This window comes from Hemitrygon akajei, chromosome 6 (assembly GCF_048418815.1).
Source record: "Hemitrygon akajei chromosome 6, sHemAka1.3, whole genome shotgun sequence".
NCBI classification, from domain to species: Eukaryota; Metazoa; Chordata; class Chondrichthyes; order Myliobatiformes; family Dasyatidae; genus Hemitrygon; species Hemitrygon akajei.
Genome location: NC_133129.1, coordinates 146,498,674 through 146,517,142, shown reverse-complemented (window position 1 = coordinate 146,517,142; position 18,469 = coordinate 146,498,674). Strand labels below are relative to the sequence as shown.

Below are 18,469 nucleotides of genomic sequence, written 5' to 3'. Positions count from 1 at the left end.
TGAACTTGAAGACCTACCTGTGCCTCTGTTATAAATCACAAATAGAGAAATGCAAATAACTTGACATTAGTCATTGTTTTCCACATAGCCATTCTTGCTTCTTCCCTTTCCCAGCAGGCAGAAGATACACCAGTCTAAAAACAAGGACAGTTTCTATCCTGTTTCTATCAGACTCTTGTATGATAAGATGCACTCTTCACTTCACAATCTATCTCATATGAACTTGCACATACTAACTAAAAACACAAAATGCTGGCAGAACTCAGCAGGCCAGACAGCATCTATGGGAGGAGGTAGTGACGACGTTTCGGGCCGGAACACTTCATCAGGAGTGAAGTAACATGGGATGGTCGGGGGGAGGGGTGATGGAGTAGAGAGCTGGGAAGTGATAGGCTGAAGGGAAATGGGCTAGGGGGAAGGTGGAGAATTATGGGAAATAAAAGAGAGAGAAAGGTAGGGCTGGGGCGAGATTATAGTGAGGGGGGAAAGAGAAAGAGAAAGAGAACCAGACTAAAATTATAGATAAGGATGGGGTAGAGGAGACCGTCAAGATGAGGTCACACGCAGGTTGATGGAGCAACACCTTATCTCCCGCCTAGGTAGCCTCCTACTGTAATGTATTTGTAGGTCAGAGTGCGGGGTTTTTGTAAAATGGAAGTCTGGTGAATAAACGTGTGTGTTTAATACTGCGGTGTCCAAGTCACATTAACGCTACATGGTGTCAGAAGTGGGATTCGAACCCACGCCTCCATTTGATTACTGCGAACCGAGAAAAAAACCTACCGTACATTCGACACATTTTTTACGAGGGCTCAAGGACCGACAGAGACTATAGACGCCTACGTAACAGATTTGAAGAACAAGGCAAAAAACTGAGAGTTCGGACAACTGCATGATTCTTTAATACGCAACAGGATTGTATGCGGCATACGAGATGACCATGTGAGAGGCAGGCTGTTGAGAGAGGCGGAGCTTACATTGGAAAAAGCGCTTGATGTTGTGCCGTGCTAGCGAGATCACGTCGAGTCAGGTTAAAATGCTTAATGAAGAGACTGAAGTATACAAAATAAAAGCTGTGAAAACTGACAAGAGTAGGACAAAGCCAGCTCCACAAGGTAATCAAAAGGAAGTTAACTGCAACAGATGTGGTTATAAACATGGATACAGAAAATGTCCAGCCTTTGGTAAGACATGCAAATGATGCAGAAAGAAAAATCACTTTGCAAAGATGTGCAAATCGCAGGAGCAAGCAAGGAAAATACATGCTGTGGAACAGAGTGAGTGCAACAGTGACATGTTCATTGGAACAATTGAAGTGGAACAGGAGGTCAGTGCTCCACTTTGAAAACTACTAGAGAGCAATACTGAATGGCATTGGGAAGATGAACAAAAGAAAAGTTTTGACACATTGAAGCAGTTGGTTACCAATGCACCAGCACTCAAGTTCTATGATGTCAATAAACCGGGACAATGTCTGTGGATGCCAGTTTGGAAGGAATAGGAGCTATTATACTGCAGGATGGAAGGCAGTATGGATCACGAGCACTTACAGACTGTCCACGCCGCTATGCTCAAATCGAGAAGGAATTACTTGCCATAGTTTATGGGTGTGAGAAGTTCCACCAGTATGTATATGGCAAAGAAATACAGGTTGAGAGTGATCACAAACCAGTGGAGAGCTTCAAAAAGCCACTTCATCAAGCTCCTATGAGGCTGCAAAGGATGCTTCTCAGGCTACAGAGGTACACTCTCACAGTCACCTATAAGCCAGGAAAAGAACTGCACATCGCTGATGCTTTAAGCCGTGCTTACCTCAAAGAGCAAAAGGAAGAGTTGCTAGGAAGAGAGCTGGAGGTCAACTGGGTTACACCTCAGCTACCTATTTCTGAGGAGAAGTTGAACATGTTCAGGAAAGCGACTGCAGAAGATCCTGAAATGCAAATGCTAAGAGACATTACAATGAATGGATGGCCAACAGAAAGAAAAGATGTTCCAAAAGAAATACAGGACATTTAAAGAGGAAATTAGCTATGCATCAGGACTAATGTTCAAAGCAGCAAAACTCATAGTACCAAATCAAATGAGACAGGAAATGCTCAACAGAATTCACGAGTCACACCTAGGGATAGTGAAATGTAAAGAAAGAGCAAGGGACATTCTCTATTGCCCAGGTATGTCAACTCAGATAGAGGATATTGTGTCTCAGTGTGCTGTTTGTAATGAAAATAAGAACAGCAATCCAAGAGAGCCTTTTCTTCCCCGTCCACTACCAGGAAGACAATGGGAGAAGCTTGGCACAGATCTCTTTCGCTACAATGGTGCAGAATATCTGCTTTGTGTGGACTACTATTCAAAATATCCGGAAATCAAGTTAAGTGACACGTCCAGTCAAGGTGTCATTACCGCAATGAAGTCGACATTTGCAAAACATGATATTCCAGATATTGTTGTCAGTGACAATGGTCCACAATATGCCAGTGGTGAGTTTGGAGAGTTTTCAGAAAGCTGGGAATTTCAACATGTTACTTCCAGTCCTGGGCACGCTCAGTCTAATGGACAAGCAGAGAGATCTGTACAAACTGTGAAGAACATGCTCAAGAAGGCACACAGCAGCAACGGTGACCCGTACATTGCTCTGCTTCAATACCGCAACACACCGATTGAAGGTGTGGGGTTCTCCCCTGCATAGCTGTTGATGGGACGTCGTCTGAAGTCCAAGCTGCAACTCTACTGACTCCTGAAAGTAATGCTCAAGTACATGACAAGCTAAAAGTACAAAGCAAATAAAGCAAAAGAACTACTATGACAGACATACAAAGTTACCAGATCTGCATATAGGTGAAAATGACAGAGAGGAGACACTTGGCAGCCAGCTGTGGTTGTGAACAGGCATCAGCAACCAAGATCCTTCATAGTTTGCACGCCGGATGAAAGAGTCTACAGGAGGAACAGGAAGCATCTGCTGAAGACCGGTGAGAGGGCGTTTCCACGTACAGATACACAGGACATTTCCATGGATACAGACATGGAAACAAACGACACCAAGAGTGAGGGGCGTGACGAAACCCCACGATGCAATGACGGTGAAAGTTCGGCGCAGACAGACCGAGGTGGAAATGCAGACACAGAGGTTACTCGAGAGACTGACTGAAGGATAAACAGTCACAGTTCTATCGCACAAGGTCTGGGAGACAAGTCAAACTTCCAGCTAGATACAGAGACTAGATCTACCTACAGTCTCGCACAGTTTGAGACAAAATCACACGTTATAAGTTCCAAGGTGTGAAATAAAAGGTTTATTAGTCTATGTTAGTAAAAGAAAATATACTGCTGTTAGTATTGTAAGATACAATGTAGAATACAGTATAAGAAGTTAAGATTTTTATTAGTTTATGTCAAGGCTGTTGTAATGTTATAAAGTCATACCTAGAGGCATTGTTTTGGTAATTCACAGTATTGTAAAAAAAAAACTTGAGAAGGGGGATGTAATGTATTATGTGAGTATTTGTAGGTCAGAGAGCGTATAACGTTAGGACGCGGGGTTTTTGTAAAATGGAAGTCTGGTGAATAAACGTGTGCTTAATACTGCAGTGTCCAAGTCACATTAACGCTACACTACCTGCGGCATGAACATTCAACTCACAGACCTCCATTGATAACTCTGCCCCCCCCCCCCCCCCCCCTTACCCCATCCCTATCTATAATTTTAGTCTGGTTCGCTTTCTCTCTTTTTTCCCCCCTCACTAATCTCCCCCAGCCCTACCTGTCTTTCTCTTCTATTTCCCATAATTCTCCATCTTCCCCCTAGCCCATTTCCCTTCAGCCTATCACTTCCCAGCTCTCTACTCCATCCCTCCCCGACCATCCCATGTTACTTCACTCCTGATGAAGGGTTTTGGTCCAAAATGTTGTCACTACCTCCTCCCATAGATGCTGTCTGGCCTGCTGAGTTCTGCCAGCATTTTGTGTTTTTATTTATTTCCAGCATCTGCAGATTCACTCGTGTTGCACATACTAACTATTGTTTGTCTGCTTTGGAATTTCTCTGCACCTTTTATTGCTTGAACTATACAATAGTCTGGTATTGTTACTGTCTCAGCTGGACAAGCTGTTTCCAACAGTAGGAGAGTCTAGGACCAGAGGGCACAGCCTCAGAATAGAAGATCGTCCCTATGAGGAGGAATTTCTTTAGTCAGAGGATGGTGAAGGAATGAAGGAAGAAAAAACAAGCTAGGAAAGATCTCAACCTGTTATGTGCTTGTTTGAGCTTAAAACAATACCTGGGAAGTGTGGAATTAATTACCACAGTCAGCTGTGGAGGCCAAGACTTTGGGCATAATTAAAGCAGAGATGATTTTGATTAGTAAGGATGTCAAAGGTTATGGAGAAAAGGCAGGAGAATGAGTTGAGAGGATAATAAATCAGACGTTGGAATAGCAGAGCAGACTCGATAGACCAAATGACCTAATTCTGTTCCTATGTCTTATGGTCTTAATTCTGCATTGTTACTATTTTGCCATGTTCTACCTCAATGCACTGTGAAATTACTTGATCTGTATGCAAGACAAGCTTTTCACTATATACTGATAGAGTTATGAACTGAAATTAATAGTTTGGGAGAAAAATTACCATCCAACTCTTATCTCAAGAACATGGCTAAATATCTACCACCAGAGAAATTTAACATCTTTTATAAAGCATTGTTAAATCAAAACCCAGCTTGAATCATGGAAAAAAAAAAGACCCTTTATTTAGACAAATAGATAGGACTAACTAAAGACAGATTAACTGTGATAATGTATTTGTTGAGGCAATACAAAAAGTAAGAAATTTAGACAGCATGAAGTGCTTATTCACTTGTTCCACATTTGCCCCATATAATTTACGTGAGTGAGTTAGGTCACCAGTAGGGTGGTGCGACAAAACAACCCCCTTCTCAACATCAGAAAAACTAAAGAGTTGACTGTTAACAAAGGGAAAGGAGGCTGAGCATGCACCAGTCTACATTGGGGGATCTGTGGTAGACAGCTGCTTTAATATTAACTTCTGGGCGTTAACATATCAGGTGACTTATTCATGGCCCAGTACATAAATGCAATCATACAGAAACCGTGCCAGTTACTTTACTTTTGTAGGAGGTAAGGAAGTTCATCTTGTCATCGAACACTCATAACAAACTTCTGCAGATATCCTGTTGAATGTATTTTGATGGTTGCATCATGCTCTGCTACAGCAACTCGAATGCATAAGAACATAAAAAGTTGCAGGAATCAGTGGACTTTGATCAATACATCCCTACCATTTGTAGTATCTATGAGGTTCTCCCTCAAGAGGACATCTGCTATTAAGGATCCCCATTATCCAGACTATGCAATTTTTAGATCTATAATTTTGATAAACATCTTTAATGAAATAAAGAAGCACTATATATATATTTTACATTATTATTTGCACCTTGAACAAATCTGACTTATTTTGCTCCACCAGACTGGTTTATTCCTGGCAATGAATTTATGATCTCCTTTCTTTTCTAGGATAAAAGATGAGTTACCACAATCTTAGGATCTTCACTTCCTTTTTCGTTATTCAAAATGAATAAACAGATAACTAATCCTATAGTCAAGTATACATTACGAATTTGGTTTTAACTTCGTAATTTTTTTGGCTTGAATAAGTTTATGCTGTCATGTCCTATAATATCTAACTACTTCTTTCGGCCTTCATCTATAGATCAAGCTTTTCTCTTATGGAAAACAAAAGGTATAACATGTTTTCGTGATCTGTTTTTGGATGATAACATTATGTCCTTTGAACAGCTATCTAATAAATATAATTTACCTAAAACCCATTTTTTTAGATATTTGCAAGTCAGAAATTTTTTGTATAATGAATTAAAGTCTTTTTTGAAAGAATGTCCATTGGACATTACAGAAAGAATTTTAGCCCTCAATCCTTGTCAAAAGGGTTTAGTAGCTATCATTTATAATATGATTATGAGTGTACAGCCAGATGTATCAGAAAAAATTAAGAAGGAATGACAAGAAGAATTGCATTGTCCTATATCTACTGAGCAATGGGAAAATTTTTTATCATTGGTAAATTCGTCCTCTATTTGTGCTAAACATGCCCTAATACAATTTAAGGTTGTACATAGAGCTCACATGTCTAAAGATAAACTTGCTCGATTTTATTCTTATGTTAATTCAACCTGTGACAGATGTCATTCTGATGTTGCTTCATTGACTCATATGTTCTGGTCTTGTCCTTGTTTACAAAATTATCGGAAAGATATTTTTAATATTATTTCAAGAGTTTTAAATATCAATTTTCAACCGCATCCTTTCACTGCAATTTTTGGTTTACCAATGATAGATAATAATCGACTATCCGCTTCATCTCAACGAATGATTGCATTTGTTACATTAATGGCTAGAAGATCTATTTTACTGAATTGGAAAGAAATTAACCCTCCAACTGTATTTCAGTGGTTTTCTCAAACTATTTGTTTGAGTTTAGAAAAAATTAGAAGCGTGGTTTTTGATTCTTCAGTTAAATTTGAGGAAACTTGGAGACCATTTATTCAACATTTTCATATGAGTTAAATGGTCTGATCCTAAACCTTACTGTTATTATCCTTAATTATTTGGATGGAGGTTCGGAGTTATCGGCACTACTGTATGTATTTAACATTATGCAATTGCCCATGTTGGTTAGTTTTTTTTAAAGTTTTCTTTTAGTTTTTTTGGGTTTTTTTTTCTCTTTTTCGATTCTTTTACATTAATACTATGAGTTTGGAAGGCCTTATATATTGATTATTATATATCTGATTGTCTATTTAAACTATTAATTATGTACTCTCAAACGTTTTGTATTCATATTTCACTTATGTTTTTCTTAAAATTAATAAAGATTTAAAAAGAAAGAGTTACCAGTGAAGAATTTAACATACAAATCCATATTTATTTACATAACTAATTTTTAGTTGTATCTTTAAATGAACAATAAAATGCAATAAAGTTTAAACCACCTGGGAATCAACTTGAACAATTCTCTTTAGATGTGAATTTATATGAGAAAACAATTAATAGGACCATGCTTATTTTTTTTAGTCCCATCTCGAGGAAGCCATTTGGCCCATTGAATCTATCCAGGCTCTCAAAACAATCCCATCCATCACATTCCTCCACTTACTTCTTTTCAACTTAAATCTTCAGATTTTGTGAAGTTAGCATTTTGGATAGATGATTTATTATAATGATAGGCAAAGAATTTGAATTGGAGAATAACACAGCTGAAAATATTCCATTGCACTATTTTGAAATAGTTAAAAAGATATGAGACAAACTGAGTAACAATTTATATATTTCAGTGAAGTACAGAACACATTAAAACACTACCAATAGTTCTACATAACTGTATTAGTTATTAAGTGTTAATAACTAATCATCATTGACAGAGGAATTCATCTAAAGTATGCAATGAACAAAATCAGTGCAACCACCTAGTGCAGAAAATGGACACCCTTCATATAATGCTATCTACGACTGCATTCTCCAAATCTTCATTTTTATTGTAACATTCAAGATGATTGTCAATGGCTTCAAATTCTATTAGTTCCTAACTTGTTGAAGTATTGAAATCATTTCATTTTCACTCCCAATCTGATATCTCCAACTCTGAATGCTTGAAACCGCACTGAGCAAAACAGTTCTGAATTGTGTTTATTTCTTGCATAAAATTGGATAGGTATATGGATAGGAAAGGAGTGGAGGGTTATGGGCTGAGTGCGGGTAGGTGGGACTAGGTGAGATTAAGAGTTCGGCACGGACTAGGAGGGCCGGAATGGCCTGTTTCCGTGCTGTGATTGTTATATGGTTATATGGTTATATATTAGTGATAAAAATCGCTACTTTTTGTACACAAACACAAGCAACTTACTCTAAAAATTGTTCGCTCTAAGCATAGTGCAGCATTCAACAGCCACACGAGTGCACAAGACTGATACTAGTTAGAACCTGCTTGGCAAGTTTTTTGCCCCAAATAAATGAAATCCTGGCAATTTTCTCAAAATTTAGCTTTTGCTTTTTTTTTAAACACATTTCCCAAAATAAGCCATTTCCCTGATGAATGGATGGCCCAATTAACCAGAATCTATGACACAGCTAGAATTTAGCTTTCTTTGCTGAATATCAAAATGTATTTAAGTTTCACGCTGCAAAACTAGTGGGTATTTATTCTGCAATGACAGTACTTTGACTGTAGAGGTCAGATTTTGAGTTCTCAGCACACTGGTCTGCAAAACAATTCAAGCATTGTGACATTTTTGTGAAATGTAAATTGATAAAGAGTTTAGGGTTGGCACTCAACAGACAGTAGCATAATCTGATTAAGGAAAATCCTGTGTGCTGTGAACCATAAATCATAATTCGCTAATCTTGCATTGAATGAAGAAAACAATGAGAGTGAATTGTTACAGTAAATAATATGTAACATGTTCAGAACTAACAAACAATTGTGGTAAAACTAGAATTTCACAGGTAACTTAATTTGAAACATTACATTGACTGTTTAATGATTTGGAAGCTGGATATCTTTTCCCAGAAATTAAATATTTTAAAATTATTAAACCTTGCCTGTAAGTTTGAAATGTGGGTTAATAATTGTGCTAAATTAAGCAATACCATTGATGTGATTAGCTGCAAGAAAGACAAGATTATATCTATGGGATATTCCAGAAACTTCTGTCGCCTATTCTATTTTCAATATAGAGGGCCATTTTTCTTCAAGCCCTTTCACTGAACTCGTTTGAAATGCACATTAAAATCTCTAAAACATTTTTATTAGCAGCATTATCCGGAATGTTGTAAATTGTTTGTTTCAGCTATTAAAGATCTTCTGGATGACCCTTCAACAGTATTCCATGCAAAAGATGTGAAACATAAAATTTAATTTCTACAAATTATTATTGTTAACAACAATGCAGTTAAAGTGCTTTATTTGTACACAGTACATTTTCATGGATCTTAATTTAGCACCATTAGTTCACGCAATGTCAACACATTCTTCTATGATACTCATTTTTCTTTGTAGAATTTTCAATTCTGAATCTGTTTCCTTACAGAAACTATAATTCATGGATCATTAAAGGTAAATATGCTGGCAATGTTCAACTTACGACTTAGCTATTGATTCAGAAGATTGAAAATCTCTTCGTATAATACATTAAGAAGTGTGCACAATAAATAACGCAATCCTTTTGTGGATTTTTTTTACATGGGAGCATTTATGTTGCAGGTGCAGATCAGACCAACTGGTTCTCAATATTTACAGTCTTTGATTGTGAGTCAAGAAAACATTGTTTTATTTTAATCTTTTAAAAACAAGCACCATTTTGAGAACTCTGGTAATTTCACCCTCGTGCTCCAATTTTATGCTTTTAATTATAATGGGCCACCTGATTCAGGAATCAATAATACTCCAAATTTTCCTTATATGGTTGCAATGTCTGTGTTTGTAGGTCCTGAATAAAGCCATTGAAAATAAGTTAAAGAGGAAATTTTTCATGGGAATCTGGATAGGATATTATTAAAAATACATAGTGATTCTGTTTTTTGTTTGCAGATTCTCATTACTTTAATAAGAAACAGTAAGAATTAAAACACAATTACCCTTATTACAGAGAAAATGGGTCTTTCTAAATGAATCTCTGTTTAAACCATTCTTCCCATTTCAAACTAAATCCTCAAGAACATTGATTTGAAACTGATCCTCTCAGAATCCACCCTTTGCCCCTGAGAAGTTCAAGTGAAATATAAAAGATTAAAATATTTAATGTTTATATAAATCTTGAAATGTGTTTTTTAATCATCACATTCCAGTGCACTTTCCTGGGTGGCCACTTTATTACTGGCAATTCTGAGTATCAAAATTATTACAGAATTAACGTGATTTAATTTCAATCATTCAAGTATAGTTTCAATATTTACAAATTATTGCTTCACTCTTCAATTTTCTGGAATTGTTTATAAATATTTGTAAATGGGGCATGGTAGGAAACATTAGTTTGACAATAATCAAATAAATGTACAATAAGACCTCAATATACAAATTTTCACTATAGTGTCATAAATATCCTTTTTGTATAATTTTGTATGTTAGAAATGTCGTGTCATCCTCTGCATGTTCTCTTCAAAAATGCCATCAGGTGTTTTATCAGCCTTTATTTAGTTACAAAATTTTACTTAAGTTTTCCACAATTGGTGGACACACATGATTTAGACAGTGCCATTTCATAGGATTAAAATGCAAATGCATGCAGTGTAACAGTGTGCAACTGCAACATTGGATTGGTTTATTGATCTACTGATAATTATTAACACAAAGCTATATTGTTTGTTGAACCCTTTCCTCGATCTTTCACTTAATAAGGCTACATTTCAACCACTGGAGCAAAGTTAATCTGAAATGGGAAAATGTTAAACCTACTCACCTGCACTCTGCCACCACTACCCCGACACTCAACACTGAACTAGGAAAGAGGCCTAGCTCCAGATCATGGTTGATTGTTCACTGAAGCACACCTGAGAATGTGTCTTACATCAAACATTTACACAAGTCCAATACCGATAAGCCTCACTCCACTAAATTGCCTCCTGTTCCTGACCATAAAAATTTACATCAAAACCATGGAAAATATGGACCACTTCTTATATGGACAGTTTCAGCTTCCAGCTCTCTACAAAGGATTACATTTAGCATGAATTTTACTAAAACCTGTGCATGACACCTTCAGCATTTGGTTGTCTGAAGTGAAGTGCTTCATGATTAAGACTTTAAATCTGGAATAAAGCTCATGGTTTACTAGGCAGCAATGATCCCATCCTCCAGGATAATTCCAAGATGTAATTACCTACAGCAGGATGATACAACCAACAATGTCTAGTCCACCAGTAGAAAAAAAGATTAATGCCAATACTTTCTCTCAAGCCAATTTCTTCAGCATTGAGGACTGAACTGCACTCAGTCAACTCCAATGGACAAGCCACATCATTCATATGCTCAACATCAGAACCAGACACACAACTCCAACCTTGTAAAAGCAATAAATTGCTAGGTGGACAGAGGAAGTGATTCAAAGATGTTAACAACACTTCTGCTTGGGAATTATTGTCTTGAAATGGAGAACAGTATTTTTTGAACTTTGCACCCAATTTATGGATACACAATGTAAAAGACAGAAGGGATGTACCATGTATTTAACTATTCAGTTTCTTTCCTAATCTAGTACCCAGGAATGCCAGAATAAGCTTCATCAGCTACCACAGAACCCAGAGAACTTCACATGAAGCAAATTATCCCTAATCCTGTAGCACTATCAAAGCAAAGGACATGGCTAAATTTGTTAAATTACTAATGCTCGATGAAGAATCCTAACCTTTTAATGGGGGGGGGGGGGTGATCTGTAAATTATTGCTGAATCAGTTATTACATATTCTTGCTCAAGCCAATAGTCTGAAATGTACTTTATGCACTTGTTATACATTAATTGCAAACATACTTATAGAATTGAAAGCCGGTTAATTCTGTGCAGGAGTGAGCTTATGTCCAGTTGCAAGTGATGAATTAAGAGTATTTGCATTTTGAAAACTAAGTGTCAGAAAATTCCTGTGATTGTCTTGTGGTAGTGTTAAAAGCCAGCTAACTAGTGCAGTGAAATGCACACTGAGTTTTCCTTTATTGTTGGGAGGGCCAGTGGTTTGTCAATCAAAATGTAAATATAAGGTCAAAACTTAAGGGCATTTACTGTGAAAGTTCCCCTTAAGCTTCACAGGAGCTTTGAAATAGAATAGATAGTTTAAGCTCAATCATCCCCAATTTTTACATTATTGGGAGAAATGGGTGAGGTACCTTTATATCTATGCAGATTACAGTTACCAGTGGTTAATTGGGTTAATGTAATGGGACATAAAGTTGGTCATCCAATTATGGCAGCATTAATTAAGTGTTGGGAGCACTGCATTCATAATATCTTCAGTTTTTGGAGGATGGGAAATGAATGGGCGCAATTTAATGCGGATTATGGTCAGTTTACCTCGTTCCATGGTTTTTCCCTTCATGTGTGGTTCATTTAAGTCTTTAAGATCAAGATGAAGAATGATTGCTTATCAGTGGCACATGTAATTCAGCAATATGCAAGGCATGATATTATGGCTTCTTACATATCTATACAGATGGCTCAAACGATTCAGTAACAGGTCATTCAGACATTTCTGTGATGTTCCACAGTCTCAGTTGACTATTAAGAAGACTATCATTGTATATGAATCAATATTCACATCTGAGATGATTGTTATTATTTTAGCTTGGAAATGAGTATAAAAAGTACACCCTCCTTCTGTACTCCTGTGCTCTGATTTGTTCTCAGTTTTGACATTTATTAAAACAGATATTTCAAATCATAGGCCAGACATTCCTTTTGAGATTGGACAACATCTGTTACGGCAGCAGGGTCCAGGTTTGTGTAATCAGTTCTTATGGGGCCCAACCCATGTTGAAGTTGAAGGAAATGAGGTGACAGACATTCTAGCCAAGCAATCACTTAAAATTAAGGACATAAATGTAGAGGTGCCTTCGCATAAAAGAGAGATGAAAACCATGATTGAAAAAGTGCTGCAGGAACTCAGTAGGCCAGACAGCATCTATGGAATAGAGTACAGTAAACTTTTCAGGCCATAACCCTTCATCAGGACACATGAATCCTGAAGAAGGGTCTTACCCGAAACATTGACTGTACTCTTTTCCATAGATGCTGCCTGGCCTACTAAGTTCCTGCAGCATTTTGTGTGTGTTGCTTGCATTCCAGCATTTGCACATTCTCCTTACTATGGCAGCAAAGTTTGGATAAAGCAAACAAAGTTAGGTATTTCTATAAAATTCAGTGTATGGTGCGAAATCAACTGGGAGATGAGTATACAAGTACAGTAGTTATACTTACACGTATACATAGTCAACATATTAGGTTGTATGATTCCCTTTTTCAGAATTTCACTTTCTGAAAAGCATTAGACTGATATTATTTGAGTTTTGGTGGGGGAGGGGCAGGATTTAGTGGGTAAATTCCTATCTTTTTGCTCCACACTCCAGCTCAGTAGGTGGTAGCAATGCACCTTTTGTTGGTCTGCCATCCTCCATCAAACTTTACAAGAAGAAAATAGAATGGCTGGTTACTGGATTGATCAACAGCTACTACAATAGGTATAGAAAACTGTTATCTTTAGTACTTAAACCTAACCATGCCAGCGCTACCAATTGTTTAGTTTAATGTCTCTTACCAGTTTTCTTTAGTAAAATTCTCCTATTTACAAAATTGTAAAACGTTTAAATAGATGCACAATGGCCAAACAAAACCCCCTGGGAAACACGAATTGGGGGAGCTTGGAAGAGTTGCCTGGTTGGTGGTGTTGGGATCTCGTCCCTGCCACCCGTCGGCCTGGGGGAGAGGTGGTGCTGGGGTCACGAATCATTGGGTTGGGGGGGTTGAGGACCTCCTCCTCGCCCCGGGAGAAATGTCGAAGGCGGCGACCCGTCCTTCACTCCCGACGGCCTGCTCCTGCTCCAGCTGCTGGGCGCCGAGGGGCGGCGTGGGCACCTTGACAGTGTTGCCGAACTTCGAGTAGTCAACCGAGTAGCGGCCATCGTCCTCGCTCACCACCGACACGAAGCGGTGGCCCCACAGGATCTCGTCGGCCAGGTAGGAGGTGCGGGCCTGGGTGGTGATGCCAGTGGTCTCGACCACCCCCTCGAGTATGACGACCACCTCGAAGTCCTGGCGCTGCAGGTCGGCGGCCGTCAGGTGGTAGAGCGGGCTGTCGCGGTCGATAACGTGCGCGATGATGAGCGGCGAGACGAGGAAGATGGCGCCGCCGCCCACCGGGTTGTCGAGCAGCACGTCGATCTGACGCAGCGGCTGCACCTCGCCCTCGGTCGTGGTCGTGCGCCGCACCACCTGCACGCTGATGCTGGCTCCGATGATCATGCTCTTGCGCAGGTCGCCCACGCGGAACATGAGGCAGAGGCGGCCGTCCCGCGGCGAGATGACGGCGAACTTGCTGAAGATGAGCGTCTCGGCGCGCCGGTGCGCCTGCGACGTCTTCATGAAGATGCAGCCCAGCATGATGGCGTTAATGACCAGCCCCACGATGTTCTGCGCGATCAGAACGGTGATGGCAGCCGGGCATTCCTCGGTGATCATGCGGCCGCCGAAGCCGATGGTGACCTGCACCTCGATGGAGAAGAGGAAGGCTGAGGTGAAGGAGTGCAGGCTGGTGATACAAGGCACGGCGGGCGGCGCGGCGCCGTTCAGGTCGCCGTGCGCGAAGGCGATCAGCCACCAGATCATGGCGAAGAGCAGCCAGCTGCATAGGAAGCTCATAGTGAAGATGAGCAGTGTATGGCGCCACTTGAGGTCCACCAGTGTGGTGAAGACATCCTGCAGGAAGCGGCCCTGCTCTCGGATGTTGGTGTGCGCGACATTGCAGGCGCCGTTCTTATTGATGAAGCGTACCTTGCGTTGCTTCTCCCGGTAGCGTGGCCGCGACACGTCCTCCACCAGCCGCAGTACATACTCCTCGGGGACGAGGTCCTTTCTGGCCAACATCCCCGGTCCATTGCCGACTGCCGGTCTGAAATCAGCCGAAGTCACGGCGAGAGAGGCGGAGAGGAGCAGTCCCACTCTGCCCGGCTCTGCTCACCAGCTAAGGGAGGACGCGAGGGGAGGGGATGTGAAGGGAGGGGAGGGCACGATGTCCTCCACCAGCATCAGCTTCAGCTGCCGCCGCCAATCATGTCCGTAACCAGATAGGGGAGGCTGATAGGCTCCAGTGGCCGGCAGTAAGCAGTTCCCTGACCCGCAGCTTCCCCAGCCGTGCTCTCGGTATTGGCAGCAGGACCTCCCTCTCTCACTGGCACCAGTGATCGCCTTCGCGCATGTTATTTTGACAGCAGCTGCTCGGAAAGGAGACGCTTTCTCTGTTATCTCTCTTGGGCATCATTACCTTTGAATATCACTTTAAAATATCACTAGCATTAACGCGGTGTGCATTGTTTTAAGTAGGCACTGCATCAACACTTGTAGCCGTGCGGCCAGGTTAACCCACGGTGATGCGGAGGCTTTCATGTATCGCATCTTTTACGGGTTTGTACACCTGCACAAACATTTTCAGGCTCAGCGCTTGACCCTTGGATATTTCGAGCCTCGCTGTCCAAAGCACATTGCAGCACAGCGAGCATAGCAGGGCCATTAGTCATGTACTCAGCAAACGTTAAGTCGGACTGGTTTTCCAGTCGGTAATGAGTCAAGGGTAGCGCCTGGAAATCAGGTTGCTGGTAGCCCTGTGCGTCCATATTCCCGTCTTTACCTCATTATTTGCTCCTGATAGATTTTCTGTGGGCTATTCTTTCACTAGATTATGAAAGAGGTAAAGTACAGTGCCTCTGAAAGCTATCTGGGACAAATGGGAGTCTGAAACATGTTTCAAAACAGTCAAGAACCCAGATTTTGCTGCAATAATAAAAGGTGAGCCTACTGTACATGCCTTTAGTATGAGGTAAATTTTATGGCAGTATGAGGTAAATTTTATGGCAGCATGTGAACAATTAAACACTTAAAGTCAGTTCCTATGTGGGATATCTCCCTGTTGTAAAGCCCACCAACAGAATTGGCATTGAGATGACTGCAGTGGCAGGTGTGTGGTCTTTTAGCTGTAGTGATTCATATTCCTGGTTCAAATGGTTTCCTGTGTTGGAGTTTCAACTTTATTTGCATATCTTTTTTTTAGGATCTTTACACAATCTAGACAACTGGGGTGACAATGTAATCATTTTTGAATTTAACTGGAGATGCTGATGCTGGAATCTGAAGCAAATACGAACTTTTGAAGGAACTCAGCAGGTTCCTTCAGTGTTTGTGGAGTTTTCAATTGAGACCTGGCATTGGGAAGGAATGAGAGGGAGCAAAGATGGTCAGTTTATAAAAATGCAGAGAGGGAGAGGGGACAGGAGCTTGCATGTTACAGGTTAAAAACAGCTGAGGGGGGAATTGATGACCAGATGTAGCTGACGATAAGGCCTGTCTATTCCATACCAACTTGGTCTGGCTAGCTGCATCTACCTGCATCTGGAACATAGTTCTCCATACCTCACCGATCCACTTAACCTACCAATTTGTGTTACTTTGGCTGGCTTGCAACCTGGTGACTGAATATTGAATGTTTTAATTTTGGTTAATTCAGAACCCTTCCTTTCCCACTCGCATTGGTCCTCCCAGCTTTTCTAAACTTTGTTCACCTTTTGCCCCTTCACCCCCACCCCCCCACCATTACCACCTGGATACATTTTCTCATCATTTCCACCAGCCCCCATCAATTAGTTCAACTTACTATCTGCAAGCCCTTGACTACCCCTGAACTGGCCATCTTTTCTCATCCTTTTCTGTACCCAGTCCTGATGCAGAATCTAAACCCAAAACTTTGACACATCCCTCTTGACTTCACAGGTACCTCCCTGACTTCCTCCAGCAATTAAGTTTAGCTTCAAGTTTAACTCTGCTTGTGCAGTTAAATCTACATTTATTTAATGTTGAGAGTTGATAGTCTCAGGATTATATCTAACTTTGTCCATTGCTGGGCAGTCAGAAGAGATTGGGTGATCAAGTCTCTGTCATTTCTGGGATACCACAGGTTACAGCTTTAATCAATCTGTTAAGTAATACTTCTTACTAAAATGTGTGGCATTTCCATTTCAGCAATTCAAGTGCTAAATATAATGATGAGGCTATTGGCTTTTATTATTTTAAAATGTTGATTGAACAGTAACTTCCATGAACAGCACAAGCACAGTATATTTATGGGATAGGTGGAAAGTTAAATAAACTGAAGGTTAGTTTGGGAAAACTTGTACTGGCATTCTTAGACTGTACCTGGCATTGAAGTGGCATTTTTTTCACAAAAAGTAAGAACGTACTAAAAGAAAGTTCTGGAGTCAGGTGGGTCAGCCAGTATTTCAACTACAGATCCCCTGTAAATGTAGTAATTGGATAAAACTGAAGTTAAAATTGCAATATATAAATTTGCAATAGAGGTGTTTGGAATGGCAAATTTTTGGATTGATAGTGAGAACTTGGAAGAAAGATTTGTAACAAAATAAGACCCAAATTGACATACTATTATTGTGGTACTATAACTACTATGGTATCACAGTTCTGGGACCGATTAGGATTCCAGCCAGGCTGAACTGTGCATGTAGGTAACCTTTGAGTTTAACGTGGGGAAGTATGGGATCATGCAGTTGGGTAAGAAAAAGCAAAGTGTATTGTTATCTCAATGGAGAGAGAGAAAGACTGCAGATGCATAAATTTCAGAAGGAGCTAGGTGCTTTAATGTATGTGGCACAAAAAGTTATCAGCAGGTTCAATGACAAGAAGGCAAATTACATTATTATGAAGAATTTGGAGTTTAAAAATAACTTTTCATTTACAGTTGCACAGGATATTGGTGACACAAGACCCACAATAATGTTCACAATTTTGGCCCCCTTACCGAAGAAGAGATATAATAGATACAGGGTTGATCAAAAGGAGATTTCCCAAGCTAATTCCTGGAATGGGAGAATTGTCCTACACAGAGAGACTAAACAATGTTCCATTGAGTTCAGAGAATGAATAGAGACCTTATTCAAACATATATAATTCTAAAGAGGGTGGACAGATGTTCACAAGTGTGAGAGTTATGAAATTCTGACGAGTTGAGGGTAATGAGGAATTGAGGCCAGCATTAATCAGGGATGAACATACTGAATGGAGGGACAGGTTTGACAGATTTTGTGACCTACTCCTGCTTTGTTTAATGTGCTCTGTTAGAGAATCATAGAGTTGTACACCGCAGAAACAGGCTATTTGGCCCATCATGTTCATGCCAACTTATTTGCCTATATTCTCTGATTGCATCTAGGACCACCCTTTGCTATATCTTTCCTACTTAATCCACTGATCAATATATAAATATATGGACAGTAAATGTAATTATTGTACCTAATTCGTCCATCTCCTCCGGTAGCATTTTCCAGATAGCAAACAGCTTGTTTAAAAAAAAATCACTTAATCCAGTTTAAAACTCCAAGCTTTTAGATAAAAATTATGTCCTCTTGCCTTTGACATCCTCACTATAGGAAAATTATTTTGATCATCTACCCAGTCTATGTCTTTCATAATTCTACATACTTCTGTTGGGTCATTCCTCTGCCACTTTCACTTAGGAGAAAACAAACCAGCTTATCCAGTCTGTCCCCACAGCTAAAGTCCTCCAATCCAAGTGATGTCCTGATGAACCTCCTCATACCGCTCCAATGCAATCACATTCTTCCTATAGTCCGGCAGCCTTCACTACACAAAGTACTCCAATTGCAGCTTAACTCG

At 40.0% G+C, this 18,469-nt stretch overlaps 1 protein-coding gene across 1 annotated transcript; it reads right to left on the bottom strand.

The window, feature by feature from the left end:
- Nucleotides 1-8,959: 8,959 nt before the first annotated feature.
- On the bottom strand, nucleotides 8,960-15,047 carry LOC140729568 (ATP-sensitive inward rectifier potassium channel 11-like). Its single transcript, XM_073049477.1, has one exon. It carries the CDS (start codon nucleotides 14,654-14,656, stop codon nucleotides 13,520-13,522), a length of 1,137 nt encoding a protein of 378 aa, XP_072905578.1. The 5' UTR covers nucleotides 14,657-15,047; the 3' UTR covers nucleotides 8,960-13,519.
- Nucleotides 15,048-18,469: the final 3,422 nt, after the last annotated feature.

Coding starts and splice junctions, on each gene's coding strand:
- LOC140729568 (XM_073049477.1), bottom strand. CDS start 14,656: ATGTTGGCCAGAAAGGACCTCGTCCCCGAGGAGTATGTACTGCGGCTG.